This window comes from Stigmatopora argus, chromosome 21 (genome assembly GCF_051989625.1).
Source record: "Stigmatopora argus isolate UIUO_Sarg chromosome 21, RoL_Sarg_1.0, whole genome shotgun sequence".
Classification (NCBI taxonomy): Eukaryota; Metazoa; Chordata; class Actinopteri; order Syngnathiformes; family Syngnathidae; genus Stigmatopora; species Stigmatopora argus.
Genome location: NC_135407.1, coordinates 7,917,800 through 7,941,583, shown reverse-complemented (window position 1 = coordinate 7,941,583; position 23,784 = coordinate 7,917,800). Strand labels below are relative to the sequence as shown.

Genomic DNA, 23,784 nt, shown 5'->3' with positions numbered 1-23,784 from the left:
GGTTTAAAAATAAAAATGAAGTGTTTTAGGATAAAATCATTAATGCAGTAGGCGTCCAATCTTTATGGAGGGCTGGCAGTGAACAGATTGGACATCTACTGGCGTCAATGGCATAGAAGCTATTAAAAATCGAAATACCCTTCAAAATAAAAAAATGGAATTGCTTCATTTTCAGCTATTATTTAATGTCTAAGTCAATAAAAAAATTGAAATTTGTGGCCTTTAACAAATTCACATCAAACATGGGAGGAATACACCAAAATAGTATTCATAAAAACAAAAATGCTACAAATAGATGATCATGTCGATGACAGCATAAAAAGAGAAAATTCTAAAATATCGCCCAAACGGAATGAAATATTGACACGAAGTTTTCAATCGGAGGGCTGAAATGTCAACTACTTGAAATCTCTGGATATATATATATTAATACATATGTATATGCGTACATACAAAGGAAATAAATAATACAACTATAAAAACAAATGAATGCAGGGAAACCGCTAAAAAAAACATTTTAGCGACAGATATCCAAATCAAGTATGTACGTCCGAGCGCGACACTTTTTACAGCGGTTCCGTCAAATCAAGTACGGACGTTAGAGCGCGACACTTTTTACAGCGGTTCCGTCAAAGCCAATCGGATGGATTACCTGACGCACGCAGTCTTTTACGGGAAGGTCAAATTTCAGTCAGCGTCACCTTGTAGGTGTCGGCCAAGTTCTCCACGTGGAGGACGAAGGTGTCTTCGTTGGAGTAATGCTCCACCACGTTGTCGTCCATGTTGACCAGGATGCTGGTCAAAAGTGGGAAAAAAAAGTGGGTTCGCCGCCACGCCGCTGGCCAAATCGCACCGCCCGAAGGCCCGCTCACCCTTTTTTACTCTTCTTGTAGACTTTGACGATCTTTTCGGCGTTCACCCCGTACTTCTCGGAGATCTGCGGGGAGCGAGCGGCGAAGGCTGAAGCCGGCGCTCTGTTAGGCGCGGGGGACGGCCGGCGGCTACTCACCGCGTCCGTCAGGCCCCGCAGGGTGGGCGACTTGAGCATGAGGGCGTCGAACACCTCCTCCGTCTCCCTGCGGACGTACAGCAGCACTGCGGGGGACAGGGGGCGCTGTGCCGTGAGCTCACTTCCTGGCACGCGCGATTGACGCCAATTTAGGCTAGCTAGCTAGCTTGACAAAGTTATTTTCCAGTGGTATGACCGACCTCGCTTCCGCGTCTCCTCCTTGATCTGCTTGTGCGGGGACGGACACAAGTCGTCGTCCGAGGGCCGGAACATCCTCTTGACCAGCACGCTCCTGCGCTCCATCCACATTGGCGGCGAGCATTAATTTTGCGCGTCCCGTCTGTCACGGGCGTCTCGAAATGGCGCGCTCACCCTTCTCGCTCCATCTCCTCCGCGTTCAAAGTGAATACCTGTCCAACAGAGGCGCCGCCGTTTGGTTGGGAACCATGGCGACACGGCGCGGTGAAGCGTCGTCACTCACGTACCTGTCCGGCCCTCTGCAGGTTCCCAAAATGGACGTCGGGGATGAAAAGGACGGGCTGCGCTTCCAGGTCGCTCATGGTCTTGAAATAGGTCGCGTCGGACTTTTTGGCTGCCGCGATCGCGCCCACGCCGCCGTCTTTACCTGAAAAAAAAGCCAAAAGGCGGCAATGGGACCGCTCTTTGGCATTTTCCCCGCCTTCTACCTTTAGACTTTTTGCGGAATAACTTTCTCTCCTCGTCTCTTATCTTCCGTTCCGCTCCCTAGAAGAGGGAAAACGCCAGGGTGAGGACACAAAACGCCACCGAGCATAATTACGTACAGCGGGGGGTGTCAGACGTGATCTCAGGTGGGCGGGACCACTTTATGAAGTCCCCCTAATGCTAGCCATTGACGCCGCTAGACGCATCCACCGCCAGTTCCAGTGAAATAGATCTCTATCGGACTCCATTTTGTGTCAATTCCTTGTCATTTTAGACACTCCCTGTCACTTTTGGATCATTTCCAATGATTTGGGGAGGATTTCCAGGGTACTACCTGTGGCTTTCTGCTGATTTTGGGCCATTTCCAGGTGACTTCCTGTCACTTTTCGGGCAATTTAAGGTTCCTTGTTAACATCTACGGATAGGAAATGGAGTAAAGTGCACTCAATCACAAAATTCTATTTTTACAGGGCCTGTGTTGAAAAAAAACATGTAGTTCTGTATGAAAGCGCTAATAAGTCAGGAACAACACCCCCACGTTTGACACCCCTGACATAAAGCATTTTTTAGACATTAAAAATGGCCACCCCAAAGGATGAAGTGGAATATTTGCCATCAGGGGAGCGCTTTCAAACACCGCCACCGGGGGGAGCCCTCACAAGACGAAACTGACCTTGTCGCAGAAGACCTTAATTTGAGAGTAGGCTCTGTGCAGAGGCTTGTTGCTGCGGTTGTTGTAGCTGTACGTGTCCATCTGGATCATCAGGGGCAGACCCTTCACCCCCTTTTGCGACGAGAAGTCCGTACTCAGGCAGTTGACCGTGATGAAGATCTGACCGGGGGGGGCATGGCGTTTCAAAAATGACACGAGGCCTTCGGATAGAAATACGGGAACGACCCAAAAACCCGACTCTCTGAAAGTTCCAGCTCCTTTTCCTACCTTAGCCTCTTCGTTGACGTCCCACGTGAAGGATATGGCGTTGTAGGCAATTTCCTCGATATTTCCGATGGTGTTGAAGCTCTCCTTGTAGTCAGCTAAAATAGGGGGGGGCAAATGCAAGAGCGGTCATTAAAAGTCACGAGCAAGTAGCGATTGTTTGCCCGCGATAAGCCATCTAACGGCGCGCGTACGCTTCAATTTGGCCAGATAAAGTCTTATCTGGCCTGAGCAAACAAGCCCTCCGGGTTCAAAAAGGCCGCCATTGTGGCACTGGGGAGACTTTTTGATGCTTGGACAGCAAATAGGAGTGTCTCCGGAATTCGCAAAGCCTGTAAAAGCGCCGTTCCCATAAGAAGCGTTAGCCCAGATGCCGCAATTTCTCATGTAAGGATACGTGGAAATCAAATACACCTGACATCTAGCAAGAAAATACATCCAAAAAGGGGATCAATCAAGTCCTTTTGGATTTAGAGTCCTAAAACCAGCAGCAGTTGCTTTGAGGGCCCCTCTTTTGGGGGAGGGGTTAAACAACAACTTAACATAGAATAGAGGAAGGCGGGCACTTTTCCTTCCCAATTTTGAGATCAAGGGTTCAAGCCGCATCACTGTGTGGCGTTTGCACGTCTTTCCTGAGCTCGTGTGGGTTTTCTTCGGGAATTCCGGCTGATTCCCACATCCCAAATACAAGCACGCTAGGCTCATTGGATGCCAAATATTCCCTAGCTATGAGTATGATTGGCTATTTGTCACCCTGTGCCCTGTGATTGGCCCCCACCCTGGTGCTTATAATTACTGGGATAAGCTCCAGCACCCTCGTAAGCATAAGCAGTTTGAAAAATGAATGAAGAAACCTTTTCAACACCGCTTATCCTGATCGGGATCCCCATTCACGTTGGCCAAAAGGCGGACGACGTCCTAAATGGGTTGCCAATCAAAAAAAAGTATTTTGATTTAGTTGTTTTGTCTATTTGTCCCATTGTAATCATTTTGGTGTGAAATGGACACTTCTTTTTAGTGCGATGCGTTCCGCAACAGGTGCAAAACAGAGATGGAAAACAAGTAGCCCTAACTCCGCCCCCCCCACCACCATCGCCGCTTTTTGGGTGTATTTTTTTTTTTAAAACTGGGCCTCGAGGCACCTGAGCATCACACACAAATGCACACCCTCCTCCGCTGCTATTCAAATGGGCTCTCGGCGGTTTCGGGTTGCGCAGCGCGAGAGGGGAAGGGCGGCAGGCCACGGTGGACGGACGCTTTGCGTCAATCCTTGCTGACTTCACGTGGGAATTTTGCGCACCCAAAAATCCCAGCGCAAGTCACTCTGAGTTGAGGATTTAAAAAAAAAAAAAATTGGACGGCGCGTGTTGACATTCCTGGAGTCTCCGTGCCCCGACACGCGTCTGACGCATACCGCCCACTTTTGGCGGGCTTGGCGGGCCCTAGCTTGTCAATCGCGCCGCCGAGTCACAGTCAAGTGGCTCCGGCAACAATTGCCTTTTATTCCCCGAGCGCGTGCGTCGCGCTGGCCGATTCGCCTGGAGACTTCGAGCGAGCGTAGGAGCGGGTTTCACGCGGGGCGGGGGCTTGTTTGCTCTCAGCGTGGCCTTCTTTACTTTGTTTTTTTTGTTTGAGGGGCTGAGAGCATTCCAGTAACAAAGGACATTAAACTGGAAAGAAGCTATCTAGCTAGCATGTTACTCACCGATGTCCAGGACTCTCTGCTTGGCCGTGTGTTGGCGAGAGTGCCAGTACTTCCAGTATTTGAGCTGCTCGTCCCGGTTCTTGTCCTCGCTGAACACCACCATGATGACGCTCTGCCAGAAGGACGACAAGTCCAGTCAAAGAAAATACCGCCACACCGAAGTCCACTTATTTGTCTTTTGTCAAGCATCCATCGCTATCAATTTTTATACCAAACAATGCTTACTCAGCAAGTATTATACAGTAATCCCTCACTTATCACGGATTCACTACTTAGCAATTTTTTTCCGCTATTATTACACTTTTTTTAAAGTTCCTAAAAATGTGAAAATCCACGCTGTAACTCGTAAGCTGAAGCCACTCTTGCTTAAAAAAAGAAGTTATAATAGGGGTGACCCTACTTGGCGATTTTTCAATTATCGCGGCCATGTTTGGTCTACATTAACCGCGATCTTCGAGGGATTACTGTACTTCTACTTTGGCTAATACGCTAATTTTCAGTCTTTGGCTGTCATTTACTCGCTGCCAACTCTCCCAGTCCAAACAAATTGGACGTCCATCGCTGTTTTTTAATAACCAGTTCATGCATCTCATCTTACTAACTACTACAGCGCATACTCTACGAGCGCTTTACCGGGGCTGGTGGCGAATAAGCCAATTGGCTCACTCGTAGGCAGTGACATCTTCGACCGCCATCGACGGCGACGGACGTCCAATCTGCTTGGACCGGCGGCCGATTGCCGCCATCGACGACCGCGGACGCCCGATATGTTTGAAGCGGGAGCCGCCCTCCCACTCGATAGGTGCCACTCACCCGCACTTTGCTGATGGGGTGCCGCAGGCGCTTGTTGGCGCTGAGTTCGTTGAGGGTGACGGCGTAGAATTGGCCCTTGTTCAGGTACGTCATGGGGCCCTCACCCTGCTTCTGCCGTAAGGAGCGCGTGGCGTCCAGCGTGTACCGGAAGCTCTCGCTGCCACATCACGCCGGGTCGCCGTCAGACATGGGGAGGGAGGACGGGGAAAAGACGGCCCTTACCTTCCGTCCTGGTGGAATAAAAAGTCGTCCGACGCCAGGGAGGAAGGCGTGTGGTACTTCTGTCGAAAAAAAAAAAGAAGACCAAAATTTAAATTGTGAAAAAGTCTCCAGCGAAGAGGAAGGCTGGAACTTTTAACTTGAAGCTAACGGACGCACAAAGTGCGACGGGGCGCCGCTGACCGTGTCTCTGTCCTCGTCAAAGGGGCTGTCCGGTGGGCTGGGCCGCCGGTCCTCCTTCAAGTAAGAGCCGTGGCTGACGGCGGTCACCTCATAGGGGCTCTGCTGGTAGACCGGCCGGGACTGCTCCTCGCCATCCATTGTGCGGTAGTGGAGCCCGGCACTCCCGTAGACGGGCGCGTAGGCCTCGGCCTTCGCCGAGGGCGGGGCGCTCGCCTCGGGGTGCTCGCCGTTCAGCGACAGGTTGACGGGGACCGACTTGAGGACCTGGACCCGGTTGTCCGAGGCCTCGGCCTCCACGCCGCCGTCGTCGTCGTCGCTGGGCAAGCTGGGTAAAGGTGAGGGGACGGCAGGCGCCGAACCCGACAATTTATCAAAAATGTATCAAGCACGTTTTTTCCCCCTAATTTGAACAAATCTATCCAACATCAGAATTTTTCTTGACTTTTATATTGTCGCCGGACATTTTTTTTCTTCTGCATTATGTTTGACTCGTGGAAATCTAAATATAGTATCATACTGCACGTGCTGTATTATCCGCACTATAAGGCGCCCGGAGGAAAAAAGTTTCAAATTTAAGGCGCCTCGGATTATAAAACGCAGTAGCAGTAGTAGTCGGGGCTTGTGTTACACATCCACTAGATGGAGCTGTAGTAGTAGTGTTTAGGAGTTATTTGTTGCACCTTATAGTGCGGAAAATACATCATCTAGCACACCAACCTTTTTTCTTGCTCTTCCGTGACCTCGGCGACCTTTGGAGCGGTCAGGAGCCTCTTTTCTTTCGGAACCTTAACGTAAAGAAAGGGATCAAAAGTTTGCCCGCTTTTGCTTTCGGCGGTTGCTCGCTCGCTACCTTGTAGTATTCGTAGAGGAGGCCCAAGGCGTTGGCGCTGTCCTCGTCGCCGTTGATGCTCATCATGGCTTTGGTGGCCGCCGTCAAGGGGTTCTCCAGGTACGAGCGCCACGCCTCATCCTCGCTGGTGTAAGCCCGCCGCACCGTCGGGAAGGAGCTCTCGTTGGGGACCACCACCACCAGACGCTTGCTAGGCGGGCAGAGGAGGAGCCATTCATTCACCCCGAATCATCTCTTGAGATAGCGACAAACGAGGATTTCGACGCCGTTGGCGGCGAGAGACGTTCGGCCCATTTCGACCGGCGAGCGGGTCGGACGTCTATCGCCGTCGACGGCGATGACTTTTAGGACGCGGGTCAGCGGCGAAGGCGTGCTGTTGGCCCACTTTGGGAGTTGAGATCACACAAAGTAGTTAAACACGGTTTGTTGTCACAACAGCTTTAGCTTGGCCGAGCTAGCGAGCCAAATCTTACACAATATGAATTGGCGTTGGCGCCTTAGCTCCGCCCAACTTTTGATAACACTTGAAATATGATAACACTCGTTGGTGCAAATGACTCATTTGATTCATTAATGTATTCAAAATGCACCTTCATGGCAACAAATGGCCTCTAAATTGGCAATTTGTCATTTCCTGTTACCTGTTTATTGGGCATTGGAATTGTTTGACATTAATTATGTTAATTGACAGTAATTTACATTGCTTTTTAAAATTGCATTTAAAATCACGTCATTTTTTATTTTTTTTTAATTAATTTCCCCCCCCCCACAAATTAGAAAACATTTTAAGCGAAATACATCTTACAAAAAATAACCGCAACTACATAGCATTAGCAAATTCTATCATCACATTATGAGTAGAATATAACAAATATTGAGCTAGTTATATCTTGGAAAAAAATTAAACAAAAGACGCACAATCAACTGTGTGTTAGATTGTTCAATTTAAAAAATTAGAATAGACTAGTATTTTCGATTTAGAATTATTATAAAAAAGATCTATGTAAACTGCAAAACAGCCTTTTCTGTAAATTGACTGCTAAATGCTAACATCCTAGTACAGAAGCAGCATTAATCTCATTTATTTGACCCAAATTGAAATACAAAAATACATAATAATATGATTGACTACATATTTTCCAACACCAGATGTACAAAAAAAAGCCCAAATATTTGCGTGTGTCATGTGCGAATCAATGAATGTGATTGAGGCATGCACCAAATTAGGAATAAAGTACAGATGCAATATGCAAAGTGTATTTTAATTTGTAAACAAGCATTTTTATCCTCCCCACCCAAACCAAACCATCACACGACTCTTGATTCCCAGTCAGCCACTACCAATGACTAAATATATTTCACAAAGAATTATTGTCGTCGCATTACGATGAAAAAAATAGATACATTTATAAAAAATAAAAAAAGAGTCCATGCATGTTTGAAGGTATTTCCTTAGGTCCAAAAAATGGCGAATCTGAAACAAGCTCCTCTAATTCACATTTCCCTCCAGGACCTCTTATCACAAACCAGTCAGAAGTGATGCAAAATAGCTAGTAAGCGACCATTTGCTAAATCTGACAAGTATTTTTAACTGCTTATTATTTTTTTAATATGATTCCAAAGCGAGAGAAAGAGCGAGAAAAAAAAATAAGTGGGTCCCCTTGCCCAGTTTTGTCCGAGTGTCAAAGATCGTCTCCGCAACAAGATCACTTACTTGTCTGTCTCCTGTGACATATTTCAACCTCCTCTCCCCGGCTTGCTGCCTGGTGGAACTGGACTTTCAAGTCGGAGCAGGTGATAAGAGCGAGCGGGTTGGCAGAAGTTGGCGTACAGGTAAGTCCACTTTTCTTTTTTTTGCCCTCACGACTACTTTTTTTTTTATAAACTACCCTCCCTCTTGTCTCCTCCACTCCACCCTTTCGTCTTTGTTTCCGGTACCTTGAAAGACAAAAGCTGGCGGTTTTCCCCCCCTCCGCTCCCTTTTTGCACACAACAGTCTACTTTAGGACTTTATCCCGATGTTAACATGATTAATAGCCACTTGTGCACACCGTTGTTTGTTTTTGGCGTCGCTTTATCGCTTGGCAAAGCCAAATTCTTTCACAGGCGAACGAGGGAAAGGTGAGGTCACCGACGATTGGCTGCCCGCGGGGGAATGAAGCTCGCTTCTGATTGGCTCCGGGTTCAGAACGGGCATGTTAAGGCCGCGCCCCTCAAGCAGGAGATTTTTTTTAAATAACAACAACAAAAACGATTTATTCGTTTTGAAGTTGATATCAACGACTGATTTATTCGATCTAAAAAAGCAAAATAAAATAATCAAATGTGTTTAATTGAATGAAAAACAAATAAAAAAATCCCATAGAATACCGAGATTTCCAACTCATTTGGATCACATTCATGGGAATTAAAGATCATGTGGGCCGGATCGGTTTATTTATTTATTAATTCACTGGCTGCCATTGACTGTGCGAGACGTGCAATCCATTTTATCTGGGAGGTGCGAATGAACGATTGACACTCAAAAAGGAACATTCACAGCTAGACCTCCGAGGTTAAGTGAATTAAATTTCATAGAGTTGATTTGGGGTCCATTTGGGGTCATTTTTTGTAGATTTTGAATTATTTCTTGTTAATTTTTAGGACATTGCCCGGCTAATTCACCAGTCACTGCCTGTTGATATTGGGGAATTCCCAGGTGATTTCTGGTCACTTCTCATTGGTCTTGGGGGCATTTTTTGGTCAGTTCCTTGTTAACTCATTGGCTGCCATTGACGTCAGTAGACGTCCAAACCGTGTTAACTGGGAGGGCGTGATTGAACGATCGCTACCGTCACCACAAAAGTGAGCCGGGAGCACTCGATCACCAAAATGGCAAATCTCTGGAAACTATTGAGCTGAAAAGTTGCCCCGCCCCTTTTAACAGGAAGGGGGGGAGGGGCAGAGGCCTGTCATTAATTGACACAATGGAATTGTCCCTTTAATGAAGCCATTGTGTGACAGGATCCCAGTCTTTGGAATCCGCCGGCTAAAGCAAACAATGCAGGTGCATGTTTGCCTCCTCCAATCACCACCTCAATGCTAATCCAGCCGTGTTTGCTTAGCTTCAAAGATCCCGTAAAAAGCGCCCACCACAATTAAAAACTCAAATCCATTTCAAAATGTTAACTTAAGAACAAAAGTAACACGCAAACAGGAAAAAAAATCATTATTTTGTCATTTTTACGCAAATAATAGATACACAGTAGGGTTGTCCCGATCATGTGTTTTTTTGAGTCACCCGATTATGCCGAAACGGAGTAGAGATCTGACTTTTTTTTTAATTACTTTTTTGGCCCAACGTTACCGGGGGTGGGTAAAGCGTCCCTCGACGGCCGCTACGGGTGCCTCTTTTTGGTCCGCAGACATTTGCAGCAACGGGGGTTGGGATTCTGAAACAAGAAGCACCTGATGGCAATCCACTGATTGCACTTGCAACATACAATATTTGTGCAAAGGTTTCTGCTTTAGAGCTTGGATCGAAAGCACCCCCGTTTGAGGAATAATTTGCCCACCCTGGTCTAAATTGTTTTGTAGTTATTTTTATATTTATATATATATATATATATATATATATATATATATATATATATATATATATATATATATATATATATATATATATATACATACATATACATGTACATATACATATACATATACATATACATATACATATACATATACAAAACAATCAAACCCGCTTTCGATCCAAGCTCTAAAGAAGAAACCATTACACAAATATTGTATGTTGCAAGTGCAATCAGTGGATTGCCATCAGGTGCTTCTTGTTTCAGAATCCCAACCCCCGTTGCTTCAACTGTCTGCGGACCAAAAAGCGGCACCCGTAGCAGTCCTCGAGGAACACTTACCCACCCCCGTAACGTACAAGAATGTTGGGCCAAAAAAGTAAAAAAAAAAAAAATCAGATCTGTACTCCGTTTCGGCATTATATATATATATATATATATATATATATATATATATATATATATATATATATATATATATATATATATATCTTTATATATATATATATAATCTCATTTTCGGAACCGTTTTATCCTCACTAGGGTCGCGGGGGGTGCTGGAGCCTATCCCACCCTGAATCGGTGGCCAGCCAATCGCACTGACACTCATACCTAGGGGCAATTTAGAGTGTCCAATCAACCTACCATGCATGTCTTTGGAATGTGGGGGGAAACCGGAGTACCCAGAAAAAACCCAAGCAAACCCGGGGAGAACATGCAAACTCCACACAGGTGGACCGACCTGGATTTGAACTCGACGCGCTAACCACTCATCCACAGGAGCATATATGTATATATATATATCTTAAAAAGCCAATCTTTGGGCCAAAAATAAACTGGCCCCGCCCACATGAAATCTAAATGTGGCCCGCCAACTAAACTACATTTGCTTTAAATCATTACGAGCCACGGCACATCCCAGTTACGAAAGTGTGCACGTTTCCGAGCCCGAATGAATTCAAATATCTTGAAAACCAATTTTGTCAAAACAGAATGCACTCATCGGTGGTGAAAGACAACCCATCTTTTTGAGGGGCTTATTTGCATAAAGAAGCCTGCGGGGCGGTCGTTTTTTGATTATTTTTTTTAAACAAAGAGGTTACGGGTTCAGTTTAACCGTCGGCGTTGCCGTCCTCGTTTTGTTTGCGTGCGCCTTGCGTTTGTTTCATTTGTTCGACAAAGCAGCTGGGGCCTTTGCGGCGTGTTGTGTGCGCTAAATAAATACAGGTGGAGTTCGTTTTCCATCGCGCAGGCACACAAACACAATCCAGGTAGAGGGAGGGTGCAGGGAAAGGTGTCGCTAAATCCCATTGTAAAACAAGGTCGGGCTTCGTAGCTCTTCTTGGTTTTGGCCACTAACTGCTCTTTTAGGGAGAAAAAAAATACCCCCAAATGTTTGGCTGCCTAACACGCATTCATTCATCCGGTTTCCGTCCACATCCCAAAAAGATGCTAGGCTAATTGCATGCTAAATTTTTCCTAGCTATGAGTTCTTGGTTCTCTGCGACCAATTCCGATGAGCTGGGATAGGCTCCAGCACCCCCTTTGTGAGGCTAAGTGGTTCAGAAAATGAAGAAATAGCCAACTTTTTTTAACAAATGAATTTTCCAATCTCCACACATTGCGATTCCGAACAGGCTCGAGCAAGACCTCCACGTCGGCGGCCAAGATGCCGAAGAATTCCCTTAGAAATTCCCAAGAATTCCCATGCCCTCCCCAGCCTTCAACATATAAGAAAGAAAAAAAAATCCTACATACCAGGGAGTTTTTCTTCGGGCTTGTCCGGACCTGGCCTCCCGGATTGGGACGTGGCCCGTGAGTGAAGGCGGGGTGGGATGATTTTTTCTCCTACACAAAGATACAAAATGAGTCAATATCTGGCAAGAGTGCTAAAATTGTGAAAATGCTAGCACAAGCTTAGAGGTGATCATCAATTCTGGTTGTGATGTCACAACCAGAAAAGCTACAGAAAAAGGATGTATTATGAAATGGTAAAAACGGACTTATTTGTGTGGCAAATTCATTTCCTACATGTAAGAAAACATTAGCGCAGTCATTTTTATTATTCACGGGTCACCATTTGGGAGCACCTTTGAGAGCCAAAATGCTAACTTTTGCTAAGAGTGTAAAAACGGGCAAACATTTACGGTCACGTTTAATCTTTTGGAGAAATCGCAGTCGACTTAGCAGATCCGAGCTTGCCGTCCGTATTTGGTCACGTGATGGGATTTGACCAGCATGCACTGGTGTTATTGCTGCGACTGCACTTTCTATGCGTGCAGTTCAACCGGTCTGGCAACATTGTGGTAAAACCAGTCGATTCGGAACGTGGGAGGGTAAAATGGGAGGAAGTGTCAGATGGGGAAGGTTGAGAGGCAGCTTCCTCTTCGAGTTGGGAACGGGCAACGGGAAATCAACGCCGCAACGTAGCGTGGCCCTCGAGGGAACAAAACACGTATCCAAGCTGCGACCAGTTAGCGCTACTTCCTGTTATGAGCCGGTGGTCGCTGTCGGCCATACTGGATGTGGCGGAGCTCTTTGCAAACAAACTATCGATAACAAAAAAAACATCTATGCTAATTTATCGACAGGGTTTAGCATCAGGCTAGTGGACTCGTAGTGGATTGGATTCATCGTTTTGGTGTTTAGAAATGTTAACCGTCCAAATTCAATGTATGCACACGAGTCTATTTCTGGAGATAGTTTGAAATTCATAGTCAATGTTGCTGATCCAATCTCAGTGGGAAGATGATATTATCCGGTGCCATTGACGGGCTGACACCTGGATGATTTGCTTTCACCATGTCTGCCCCTCAGGGTTGGACAACCCCACCCTGGGTCTTGTAATCTAGCAAGTCTCTGCACAACAGCACCAATGCGCCTGCAGGCCACTTGGGCGTTCCCCCTCACACACTTTTACCCATTCACAAGAGGCTCGTCTTGTTTTTCCTATGACGGTTGAAAAAAAAAAGCAGCAGGAAGGTTATAAGGACACGCGGACTGCCGGATACTTTTCTCACCGAGATAGGATTTCAGTCATGACATGATTGTGTTGACGAGGGTTGGCATGATGTGATATGCTTATAACCCATTCATCCATTTTGTCCCCCCTGAGGGTCGCAGGTGAGCATCATCTCAACTAACTTTTAAAATTGAAAATTAACTACCCTTAACAACCACCATTGATTAAAAACATTCACATCAAAAGACCATTTAAGTTTTCAGTTTGTTAAACTTCAAATGGGACGGTTGTTAGAACTCCAAAAAAAATTAATTTTCAGTAAACACACGCAAGTACACTGAAAAGGTGTTTAATCGGCAAAGCAAGGTCGATTTATTTTTCGTTTTTGCTTCATTCAGCAATTAAATGCTGTCAAGCAGGAAATTGAGTACTGGCGTCGCTCTACCACCAGGGGGAGACATTGCCAACGTCATAGGTTTAATGGTGACTTTAGTGACTGCTCGAAGATTACAGGAACGTTCAAATAATGCAATACTATACGAGAGTAAATGTTTAATAATAACATATTTCTATCTAGATGGCTTCAAAAAGCACCTTACAATTGGGTAGGATGACATGTTTTACTTTTGTGTTCCCAAAACACCATTGGGTTAACCATAACACTGGTATTTACGACCGTCTTTGAACGTAGCAGGACCGTCATGTAGTCAATGGGAATTTAGCAGCTGTCACGTTGTTTGGGCTACGTGGGAAAGACGAGCACTCACTTTACATTACTCACCTTCTACTTTTACCAGGTAACTTTACAATATTATTATAAGATGCAACGTAGAGTGGCAATGGCGTGCTTGCGTGGCCAAATAGTGTAACGACAACGCTTTGCTTTGACGAGGAGAAAGCTAAGTAGAATGCTAATCCACTGTTATTTCGCCTAATTGTTGCCACAATAGAGAATACTATTGGATTACTACTGAATATAATTAGACTATTTATGCACGGCTCTGTTCACGTGTTTACAAAGAATTGGCGTTGTTTGACCATTCCGATGCTCTTAGCCAAACGCTAACAAACAACAACTAATTTGCCCATGATTTTCCGACAACAAATCAACAGAAAAACAAAGATCACATGCCAAATTCAACTCGTTTGGATGTGATTTGATTAGATGGTCGTTGTATTTCTTTAAATCAGAAAAGCTATATTTTGTAAGGATGACTTCATCCATGACAAATAATGTTGGGCTATTAAACACTGAACAAACAGGTTACATACCACGGAACGTTTATTGGATTGAATGTATAACGAAAGTGCGAATTCATTTCTACATCAAACTAAAAAGTTCTAAGTGACTTGAAATAACTAGTTGACAACTGCGAATAACAGAGCACTTTCATGACTGTTTGCCAGCCTAATCATAGGAAATATTGTTCACCTTTTTACAGTTTTCTATCTACTGCCATGACACCAATAATAAAACAATTTCTTGCGAAATGTAGTTTTTCCTGTTTGTGTAGCTCATGGTCATCTACAAAAAATGTAATCGAGTCTACAATTAGAGTCCCAACTAGACCAGAGGTGTCAAACATAGGGCTGGTGGGCCAGATGTGGCCCACTGGGGCGTCCGATCCGGCCCGCCGGGTGTTCAGCCTCTCAGAAAGTCCCTCAAAATCAATGAAAGGCGAACGTTCCAACCTTGGCTCTTTTAGAATGGGATTAAAAATACAATTGTTTTGAACCAGGCTTGAACACGATGGCTCGGGGCCACCAGAAGATCCAGTCGCAGCAGAAAAACGCCAAGAAACAGGCGGACCTTAAGAAGGCCAAGGGGCACGACCAAAAGACGGCGGCCAAGGCGGCGTTGGTCTTCACCTGCGTCGTGTGCAAGGTGACTATTTTTGTTATCCAAGCGGCTAGCGCGGGAAGCTAACAGCGTACGTCTCTGCTGCTTTCCTTACAGTCGCAGATGCCCGACCCCAAAACCTTCAAGCAGCACTTTGAGAACAAGCATCCCAAATGTCCGCTTCCCCCAGAACTGGAGGGCGTCGAGGCATGAAAAAAGATCCCCAGTCCTCTCCTCCACCGCATGGATTAAAGTTGATTTCTCAAGGCTACGCTAGCTTTCTACTCTTCCTTGGTCTGCGAGTGACTTTTCTAAATGAGAAACAGAACTAAATGAAGGTTTGAGTTTCCCGCACAAGAATTCCGGTGAAATGATTGTCATGCTGAGCCGCCATTGGTAATTAGGTAACAAATTTAACTGTTAACGCTACAGTCGTACCTCTACTTAGGAAATTAATTGGTTCCAGATCTCTTTTCGTAAATAGAGTAGTACTTTATATGTAAATTCTGCAATTCGTTCCACGGTCATCAAAAAAACTACCACCAAGCCCTTGAAAAATTATGCTGGCCTCAATAATGTTACCAGGACAATTTCAAAATAAAATAACAGATGCAGGAAATGCATTTATGTCAAGGGGGATTTCGTAACCTGAAATTTTGTACATGGAGGCATTCGTAAGTAGAGGTATGACTGTACTCTTGCACGTTGTTTAGTTGAAATTCAGGGCAACACTTGTTATTATTATTATGTATCTGGTAAGAGGGATCATATTCCGCGCTCATGTGGTCGTTAACGCTGTCTTGGTGATGGTCGTTAACGCTGTCTTGGTTTCACCTCGCTAATCCTAATCCTCAATGTTGACTCGTCACTAATTAACCAGCCAGGCTGCTAATTTAAAAATGTAAAGATGTCATAATTGTGAGAAAAGTGTCAGGAACTTGAATGTATGCTCACTGCTGTATTATATTCTTTTATTAAATTTTACTTTGTGGTATACGTCTGCCGCCTGGTTGTTTATGTTTGACGTGGCTATACAGTAGCAGGAAATGAGTCAAAATGAAACAACTGTGCAGGCTGCAATTAAACTGCCTCTTTCCGGTCTGAAAGCTTTTTGTCACACGCTAGTCTGAAGCGTACAATGAAAACTATTCAGTATATATAGTAGTAGTTGTATAGTAGTTCCCAATGGAGATATTCCCTATAATTTCTATGTACGTAATCCTGCGACTCATTCCGTTTGAAACAAGCAGGTCAAATTAACCAAAAAAAGCACAAAGCACAACGCACAACATGAAATTAGCAGTCCTAATGAGGTGAAAGAATTAATTCCCAGCATTTATAGGTCATCTATTTTCAGAGACATTCTAGTGGGAAATGTACTCGCTCAATATTGAATTCAAGATGTGACAAGTGTAACAAAATGGCGTGTGCTTTTTTTTGGATAACGTCAGTTGAGGAAGTTCAATGCCATTCAGTCATTTGGATAAACTTGAAACCCCACCCAAAACGTGACTGGCAAAACCAGACGAATGAGGCACATTTCCCACATTAGTCACCTACTGCATAAACCTTTCTACTTATGTAATCACATTGGAAAGTGTTTGACTTTTTACTGAATTTGTAGGTCAGAGCTTTAATTCCTATCACAGTAGGGGGAAGTGAAAGGATAAAATTAAAAAAGAAAATAGTTGTCGTCCATTTTGACTGGGAGGGACGAATGAACAAACTTTATTTAAAACATGATCGTTTTAAATGAAGTGGGCATTCATGGCTAAATGCTAAAATGTGAAGACTGAGAAAAATAAGTCAACTTTAGAATGTTACTTGGGACCATAGCCAGTGTGTATTTCCTTTTTTATTCGTTTCTATTTAAAGGTGCTCATGTTTAAGGCAAACAATAAAGGGTTAAGGGTGTTAAGTGTCGAAAATATACTTTTCCAAAAGTAGCCACTTGTGCTATAAAACATTAAAGGCCTTAAATGCGAACTTTTGAATAGCTGTCCACTGTACTCGACGGTTTTTAAGTAAATGGCAAATGGTTCGTTTTTATCGAAATTGTATTCATTTGTAAACGTATTGTTGTACAGAAATATATAAAATACAGTACAGTTAGGTAAAGAAGAGAGAAAGGTCAGAAAGTGAGGAGGCAAGGGTAAAGCATAGCACAAAAAAAAGTGATTGAAGGTACGTGAACAAAAGGAACCTCGAAGGAATAAAGTTGGGGAAAGATTAGGGGTATGGGGAAGGGAATTCTTAGGACCCCTTTCTTCCCTGAGCCCCGTAGAGGCAATAAAACAGGTGTAAAAACCTACTTTTCGAACACGTCTTTGTCGCCATTTTCCCTCCTTGCTGCAGTTGCCGCGGCAACCGCCCCGTGACGTCACCCGTCCCAGCTCGACCCTGCTGGTGTGGCTTTGATTGGAGGGAAACCCCGTGGACGAGCGGGAGCGCGAACATCAGCAACCGGGGAAACAACACGCTAGCGCCCATTTACGACGACCACAGGTTAGTCGCGGGGGGTCAAGGTGCACCGACACCGGGGAAAATTCTCCGCCGATGACGGACGAGGTCGTCAAAAGCATTCGGAGCTGGGCGAGGGAGGGGGGGCTGCTTTCATTGCAGAACGGCGACGGTGATGCTCGCTCATTGTTCGGCGGGCTAGTGCGGCCGCCCCCCCTAAGCCTCCGTTTTCTCCTTTTTGCTAGTAAATAACGACGATTCCCGGTTCGTATTGCGTTTACTGGTTCGCGAACTGGGCGAAAAGCATAAAATAACTCAGCTACGGCCTTTTTTTTCGGCGGTGGTTTTCCGGGAAGCGAAAAGGGCGTTCACTAGCGAACATGGAAGCTAGTGTCTTCAATTCCAACACATTCCTCACAATAATCCCCCTCGCCGTGTTTTTTAAGTACGAATATTAAATTCCGTAGTCGTTCCGGTGTATTTGGGCGTGTATTTTTTCGGTTCCTTGTGTGCAGGTGTGTATGACGCGAAACCGGGTTAGCCGACATTCCACAGAAGGGCGCAGGTGGATGTGACTCACGGTTTAGTAGTGCCATTTTGACTCTAATGTTCCTTTTCTAAGACGGGCTTCTTGAGTCTCACGGTAAGGCGACGTTTCACCGTTGTCGTTTCGTTGCTCGGTACGCGATTTAAAATGCGAATAACGATCGTCTGGAGACCCCGGGGGGCTTCCAGAAATTTCCACGTTTTTACCTGTTCTCTAATGACGGCTGCCATTTTGAGTTAGGGTCCTTCCCGGACGTTAATTGTAAACGAATCGGTTTTTTTGTCATTACTCCTCGAGTATTTTTGTCACTGTCGATACGATTGTCTAAACTACATGATTTGTTATAGTTAGTAGTCGTCAAAATGTCCTTTAAAAAATGAATTAACTCTTTCAGTGCCATTGACGATGATTGACAGACATCCAATGATGTGGCGCTTTTCATACTTTTGTCGATTTATACTATCGCTATTGGACGTCCAATCCAATTGAAGTGGGAGGGCTAGCAGAAAAGGAATATTCTTTCATGGGAGCTCATGGGTAGGATGAAAAAATCCAAAAGATCATTACTATTAATAGACGTGGACCGTAAAATGTACCCAATGTTGACCAATTTCTGGTGTTGTAGCGCGAAAAACAATAACTGACGGCAGTAGAGATCCGATTCACTTGGGTTAGCCGCCGCGATCACTCTAGCTGCCAACCTTCCCCAGTTCAATGGATTGGATGTCTGTCGTCAATGTGATTTAAGGCCAACTATGTACATGGATTTGTCTTCTTCTATTGCTTGTTCAATGAACGAATGCTTGTCTAATTTTGCTTAAAAGTGAAATTTGGCCCACACAGCCACTTTCCATCTCATTTGAGTCAAAAGCGGTGGCGCTGGAGCCATTGTATTTTCTGCGAGATCACATCCGCCCCTCCCCGACGCTCTGGCCCGTCCGTCTGCCTAATCTGCCCCCTTTGTTTCCCGCCCGCCGCCTCCTTTTCCCCCAGCCTACGCAGGAGCCATGACAGACAAGGAGACCGAGGTCCAGAAGGCCAAGCTGGCCGAGCAGGCCGAGCGCTACGACGACATGGCCAACGCCATGAAGTCGGTGACCACCACCTGCGCCGAGCTGAGCAACGAGGAGCGCAATCTCCTCTCCGTGGCCTACAAGAACGTGGTGGGCACCCGGAGGTCCTCCTGGAGGGTGGTGTCCAGCATCGAGCAGAAGTCGGAGGACCCCTCCAAGGCCAACCAGGCCAAGGAGTACCGGCAGAAGATCGAGAAAGAGCTCAACGACATTTGCCGCGAGGTTCTGGTGAGTCCGAACTCGTCGGGACGCTCCGGCCTTGACGTTGAGAAGTTTCTGGTCCAATCGTTTTGAAGTTTGCTCCGCCCCGGGTTGGAATCCCACATTTCTCCGCTCGCTTATTAAAGTGTGGTCCGTTTCCACGAGGACGTGCGGCCGAATCTGCAGGCCGGCTATATTTAGATAGCCGCGGGCGAGAGTAGACGCAAAGTCTCACTCGCGCAACCCCGCTTGTCTTGAAACTCGCCGCCAATTGTTTAATCCATTTCCAGCATTTCTCGGTCAAAAGGCCTCCGAAACGTGAGCGTTCACAGGCCGTCATTTTGGTTTAAATGAATTGGACATCTGTCATTGTCAATGAGTTAAATACGATGGCAAGGGCGGTGACAATTTCATGTTGTTTTTGGAGTCCAGTAGGTCCACCCGCTTTTCTTTGTAAAAATCTATCGCTAAAACAAAAACTCATTACCGCCACCTACTGGACAAGCAAAGTATAGCAGAGTTGGCCCAAACTTGAATTTCCACATTAGTGCTCGGGCAAGTGTATAATTAATTCGTTTCTTAATGAAGGAGGGTTTTTCATATGGATTGTCGCTGCATTTTGCTTAAAGTTGCCATACAGCAATAAACAAACCACTTTTCATTCTTTAAAAAGCCATTTTGAAGACGCATTCTTTCTGCCGACAGCCGGAATAAGTTCACTTTGGTCTCTGGGCACGTTCTGACTTGTGTACAAATTCCTCTTTTGCTCCATCACCCCGCACGTATCTTGACGCGAGGGCTGGGGAGTCCAAATTGTTTGTTAGTGAGTTGAAGTACATCAAAAAATTCAATGTACTATGCTGCCATTCAACATATTTTTCTTTTCTTTTTCTCTCTTAGCAACTCCTGGACGAACACCTGATTCCAAAGGCCAAGAACCCCGACAGCAAGGTCTTCTACCTGAAGATGAAGGGCGACTACTACCGCTACCTGGCCGAGGTCGCCGGTGACGGAAAGGACGGTGAGTGAGAGTGACATCATCATCCCTTTCTCCCAACAGGGACGATAACGCGGTGACTCCTAAATGAACACCTTACCAGGTTTTTTTTCTGGCTGCAAATCTAAAAAGTGGCCTAAATATAGATCAATTTCTTCTTTCTCTCAATAACATTCAATAAGTCATCCTATGGAATGAACGCCTCTCTCCACTCTCACCAGAAATCATCAACAACTCAAAAAAAGCGTACCAGGATGCTCTAGACATCAGCAAGGCGGAGATGCAGCCCACTCATCCCATCCGTCTGGGCCTGGCGCTCAACTTTTCCGTCTTCTACTACGAGATCGTCAATTCGCCCGATGACGCCTGCACACTCGCCAAACAAGTAGAGTCCGACTCGTGTCTTTTGCCCCGTATTCCTCCTGAAGATGGCCTCCTCGAACGTCTTTGTCCGCTCTCTTTACAGGCCTTTGACGACGCCATTTCACAACTGGATTCTCTCAACAGCGAGTCCTACAAAGACAGCACCTTGATCATGCAGCTGCTCCGTGACAATCTGACCGTGAGTCGCCACACCGCATCTTTTCCATCCCGCTTTCACGTAGTTTAGACCACATATGTCAAAGTGGCGGCCCGGGGGCCAAATCTGGCCCGCCGCATCATTTTGTGTGGCCCGGGAAAGTCAATCATGAGTGCCGACTTTCTGTTTTAGGATCAAATTAAAATGAAGAGTATAGATGCATATTAAATTTACTTATTTTCCCCCTTTTAAATCAATAATTGTAATTTTTTCATTATTTTTTTCCTGTGTTTTTAGTTCAAAAATCATTTTGTAAAATCTAAAAATATATTTAAAAAAAAAAAGCTAAAATAAACATTGTTTTAGATCTAGAAAAAACTGAATATTCAGGGCTTTTAATCCAGTTCTTTTAATTCTTTTATAAAAAAAAATCTAAAAATTATATCTGAAATGGTCCGACCCACGTGAAATCAAGTTGATGTTAAAGCAGCCCGCGAACCAAGCCGACCGAGTCTGACACCCTTGGTTTAGAGCGACCCTTAGCTAGTTAGCTAGCTCTGTTTTCACAAGAATTGCTTCATTTCAAGTATTGCTATTAGGTTGGTGCCACTACAGAAAAGTTTAACATATTGTAATTAGATGAGTTTTAAAAGAATGGAAATCATCATAGTGTCATCACTATGTATCACAACAAAGCCACTACAATTAGGGCTAATGCTAACCGTTAGCCTTGTATATCAAATGCTATGGCAGGGACTTGAATATCAATTTTGACCATTTCAAGTTTAAAGTGGATTATATTTTGTCTCTTTTGTTAATGTAGTGACCTGTTTTTTTACCGTCAGGCTTTTGTTTAGGTTTAGGAGAATAAAAGGTTAACTCATCGTTTGTATTTTGTTAATAAAGATTTTTTTAATCAGATATTTCTGTGTAAAACCTTTACGTAAATATCCGTATTCAGTCACAAAAACCTGCTACTTTTTTTTTTCTTATAGTCTGGTGCGTTTTATTTAAATTAAATTGCAGTACCGCATAAAGGACTCATGTTTGTTACCTTTTTTATTTCCAGCTATGGACGGCCGACACGCAGGGCGACGCCGAAGACGCCGACACCCTCGACGCCCCAGCAGAGGTGACGGCGGAGGCCGACAAGAACTGAAATCCTCCGTAAAATGGAAAAAAAAAAAAGGAAGGAACAAAAAAAAAAGTTAGAAAATATTTTTTTTTTTTAAACCTCTCACCAGCCTAAGTTGTGTGCGTGGTTGTGCGTGTGCTAATTCATGTGCACATGTGTATGTTTACGCTCCACTCCGTGTGTAAAGTACAGTATGTGTCTGTCCATCATAAGAACATCTCTCCAGTCCTTAATGGAAAAAAAACGTTTTTTTTTCTTTGTTTGAATTGAACATTACTCAATAGATGTTATATTTTCTTCTCCTGTTAAGTCCCGATGTAATTTTTGTCGTCGTTCCAAATTAGACCGTCATTAGCGGTAGCAAGCTGTCGCCACCACCGGACAAAAACAAACCTCAAGCTATATTTTGATACTTTGTATGTTTTTACTTGAACTGTTGTGACACTTGGGTCCACAAAAACACGTCAACTGAAAAAAAAAAACGATCGCCATCGTCCGATTTGCGAAAAATATCAGCTTTCGTCCCAAAAACCTCGGTGGTTCAAACCCGCGGTGGAAGTTAGTCGTTGTCTTTTTTTTTTTTACAGATGGTACATACTGCACAATTGCTCGGTGTGTTCTGATTGCGTTCGAACAGCACACTCGCTAAAGGTTCTTTGTGTGAATGGGCTTTTTTTCTTCTTTTTTCTTCATCTTTTGCCAGGGTTAAGTTCCATTCACGAGCGTTTCTTCTGTTTATATCCTGCATTCTTTGTGTATTTAACAAAGTGAACAACTTGATTGAAACAAAACTTACTGTAACTTTGTTTTGCTACTTTTCTATTGGGGTGTTTATTTTGTATAACCTTTTTTTGCGTCTGTATTTTTTCCGCCCCCGACCCCCGGAATGCGTGTGTCTTTCTCGTAGTATGACTTGAGAGGTTGGTGTGCTTTGAAACTGGCACTTCTATTATTATTTCTTTTGCTTAGGATTTAGCTTGAACCAGGTGATGCGTTTTCGCCGTCCTTTTTGAAAGTTAATGCGCCATGTAAGTCGCTAGGAAACATTTTTTGGACCGTTTAGTCGACACAAATTAGTGCTGGTTTCTTATAATCGTGGTGGGTCAATAAAGAAAATGGGGAGGGGGGACGGTATGCAGGATCTGAAGCATTTTGCGGGTGGCACCCTGAGTACGTACATTATTTCGTTATGTGCTTTTGTGTGACACTGAATAAAAATGTTACATCTAATTACGTTGGGCTTCACCTGTCTGCTTTTGTTCACAGTAGGTTTTGAATGACCCTAGCCTATTTCTTTAATAGAATGCTGTAACTTATGTCAAACTGATTACATTTAAAATGTACATATTTGGTTTAACTCTTACTTTAAAGATGTAGTATTGTATATCAGGCAATATTGTTAGGAGCAGAATTAACACCAAAATGTTAGCATTGCAATCGTTTTTCGGTGTCGCAGGCAAATGACGTCACCAGGTAAGACGTTGCAATCCTGTTGAAAATGTAAAGTTGATTTACATTTGCAGCAAATTTGTAGTATACCTTGGTTGGTAATTGGATGTAGTGTTTGGTGATGTAGACCGCCATTTTGTGTCACAATGCTGTCCCCTGGTGGTTCACTTTAGCTCCCGTCAATTTTTAGTGTTAACTGGACAATTATTACAAACGAAAATACTTGAACTATAGTACAAAAGTGTGCTTTGGGATATTAAAGTTCTTGTTTTTTTTAATGTGGTCAAATAAGTGTTGTGAATTGCCTGGACTCGAACTTCACTTCGTGTGTCCTCTAAATCTCACTATAATTCGTTCATAAGTCGTTGTCAAACCCAAAAAGAACCACGTCTATGATTCTTGCCTCTTATGGAACAGAATTAAATAATACACGGTGAGTCCTGTTTTTATTGTATCATAACAGACAGACACAATTTTGGACTTGCAGCCAATGAACTAAGTTAAATGGCAACGAATGACTTGAAACAACTTTATTTTTTAAAACACCATGTAATTGGCATCACAGTACTAAAATAAAATCATGCAAAGGAAGAAAGTCGAAAAAAAGTGAACAGGTGTAACTAAGATTGCA

The 23,784-nt window shown here is 44.3% G+C and overlaps 3 protein-coding genes across 7 annotated transcripts; 2 read left to right on the top strand and 1 right to left on the bottom strand.

The window, feature by feature from the left end:
• Positions 1-164: 164 nt before the first annotated feature.
• On the bottom strand, positions 165-17,234 carry grhl2b (grainyhead-like transcription factor 2b). Of its 4 annotated transcripts, XM_077590561.1 has the most exons (17): positions 17,084-17,234; positions 11,728-11,817; positions 6,401-6,590; positions 6,268-6,335; positions 5,551-5,875; positions 5,371-5,429; positions 5,149-5,305; positions 4,336-4,447; positions 2,634-2,728; positions 2,367-2,525; positions 1,696-1,753; positions 1,495-1,634; positions 1,382-1,419; positions 1,210-1,301; positions 1,010-1,134; positions 873-937; positions 165-795 (listed from the first exon to the last, which is right to left on the bottom strand). In XM_077590561.1, the coding sequence occupies exons 3-17, from the start codon at positions 6,464-6,466 to the stop codon at positions 681-683; spliced, it is 1,674 nt and encodes a 557-aa protein (XP_077446687.1). In that variant the 5' UTR covers positions 6,467-6,590; positions 11,728-11,817; positions 17,084-17,234; the 3' UTR covers positions 165-680. The 4 variants fall into 4 exon arrangements, with proteins under 4 accessions (XP_077446687.1, XP_077446684.1, XP_077446685.1 ...); XM_077590558.1 differs by lacking the exons at positions 11,728-11,817; positions 17,084-17,234 and adding an exon at positions 8,115-8,531; XM_077590559.1 differs by lacking the exons at positions 11,728-11,817; positions 17,084-17,234 and adding an exon at positions 8,115-8,527 and having other exon boundaries at positions 1,010-1,095.
• znf706 (zinc finger protein 706) lies at positions 13,604-15,042 on the top strand. Its single transcript, XM_077590573.1, has 3 exons — positions 13,604-13,728; positions 14,671-14,816; positions 14,889-15,042. The coding sequence occupies exons 2-3, from the start codon at positions 14,682-14,684 to the stop codon at positions 14,982-14,984; spliced, it is 231 nt and encodes a 76-aa protein (XP_077446699.1). The 5' UTR covers positions 13,604-13,728; positions 14,671-14,681; the 3' UTR covers positions 14,985-15,042.
• LOC144067079 (14-3-3 protein zeta-like) lies at positions 17,111-22,937 on the top strand. Of its 2 annotated transcripts, none has more exons than XM_077590569.1 (6): positions 17,111-17,276; positions 18,772-19,079; positions 19,953-20,073; positions 20,271-20,434; positions 20,516-20,611; positions 21,639-22,937. In XM_077590569.1, the coding sequence occupies exons 2-6, from the start codon at positions 18,786-18,788 to the stop codon at positions 21,726-21,728; spliced, it is 765 nt and encodes a 254-aa protein (XP_077446695.1). In that variant the 5' UTR covers positions 17,111-17,276; positions 18,772-18,785; the 3' UTR covers positions 21,729-22,937. The 2 variants fall into 2 exon arrangements, with proteins under 2 accessions (XP_077446695.1, XP_077446696.1); XM_077590570.1 differs by lacking the exon at positions 17,111-17,276 and adding an exon at positions 17,547-17,874.
• The last annotated feature ends 847 nt before the right edge of the window (positions 22,938-23,784 follow it).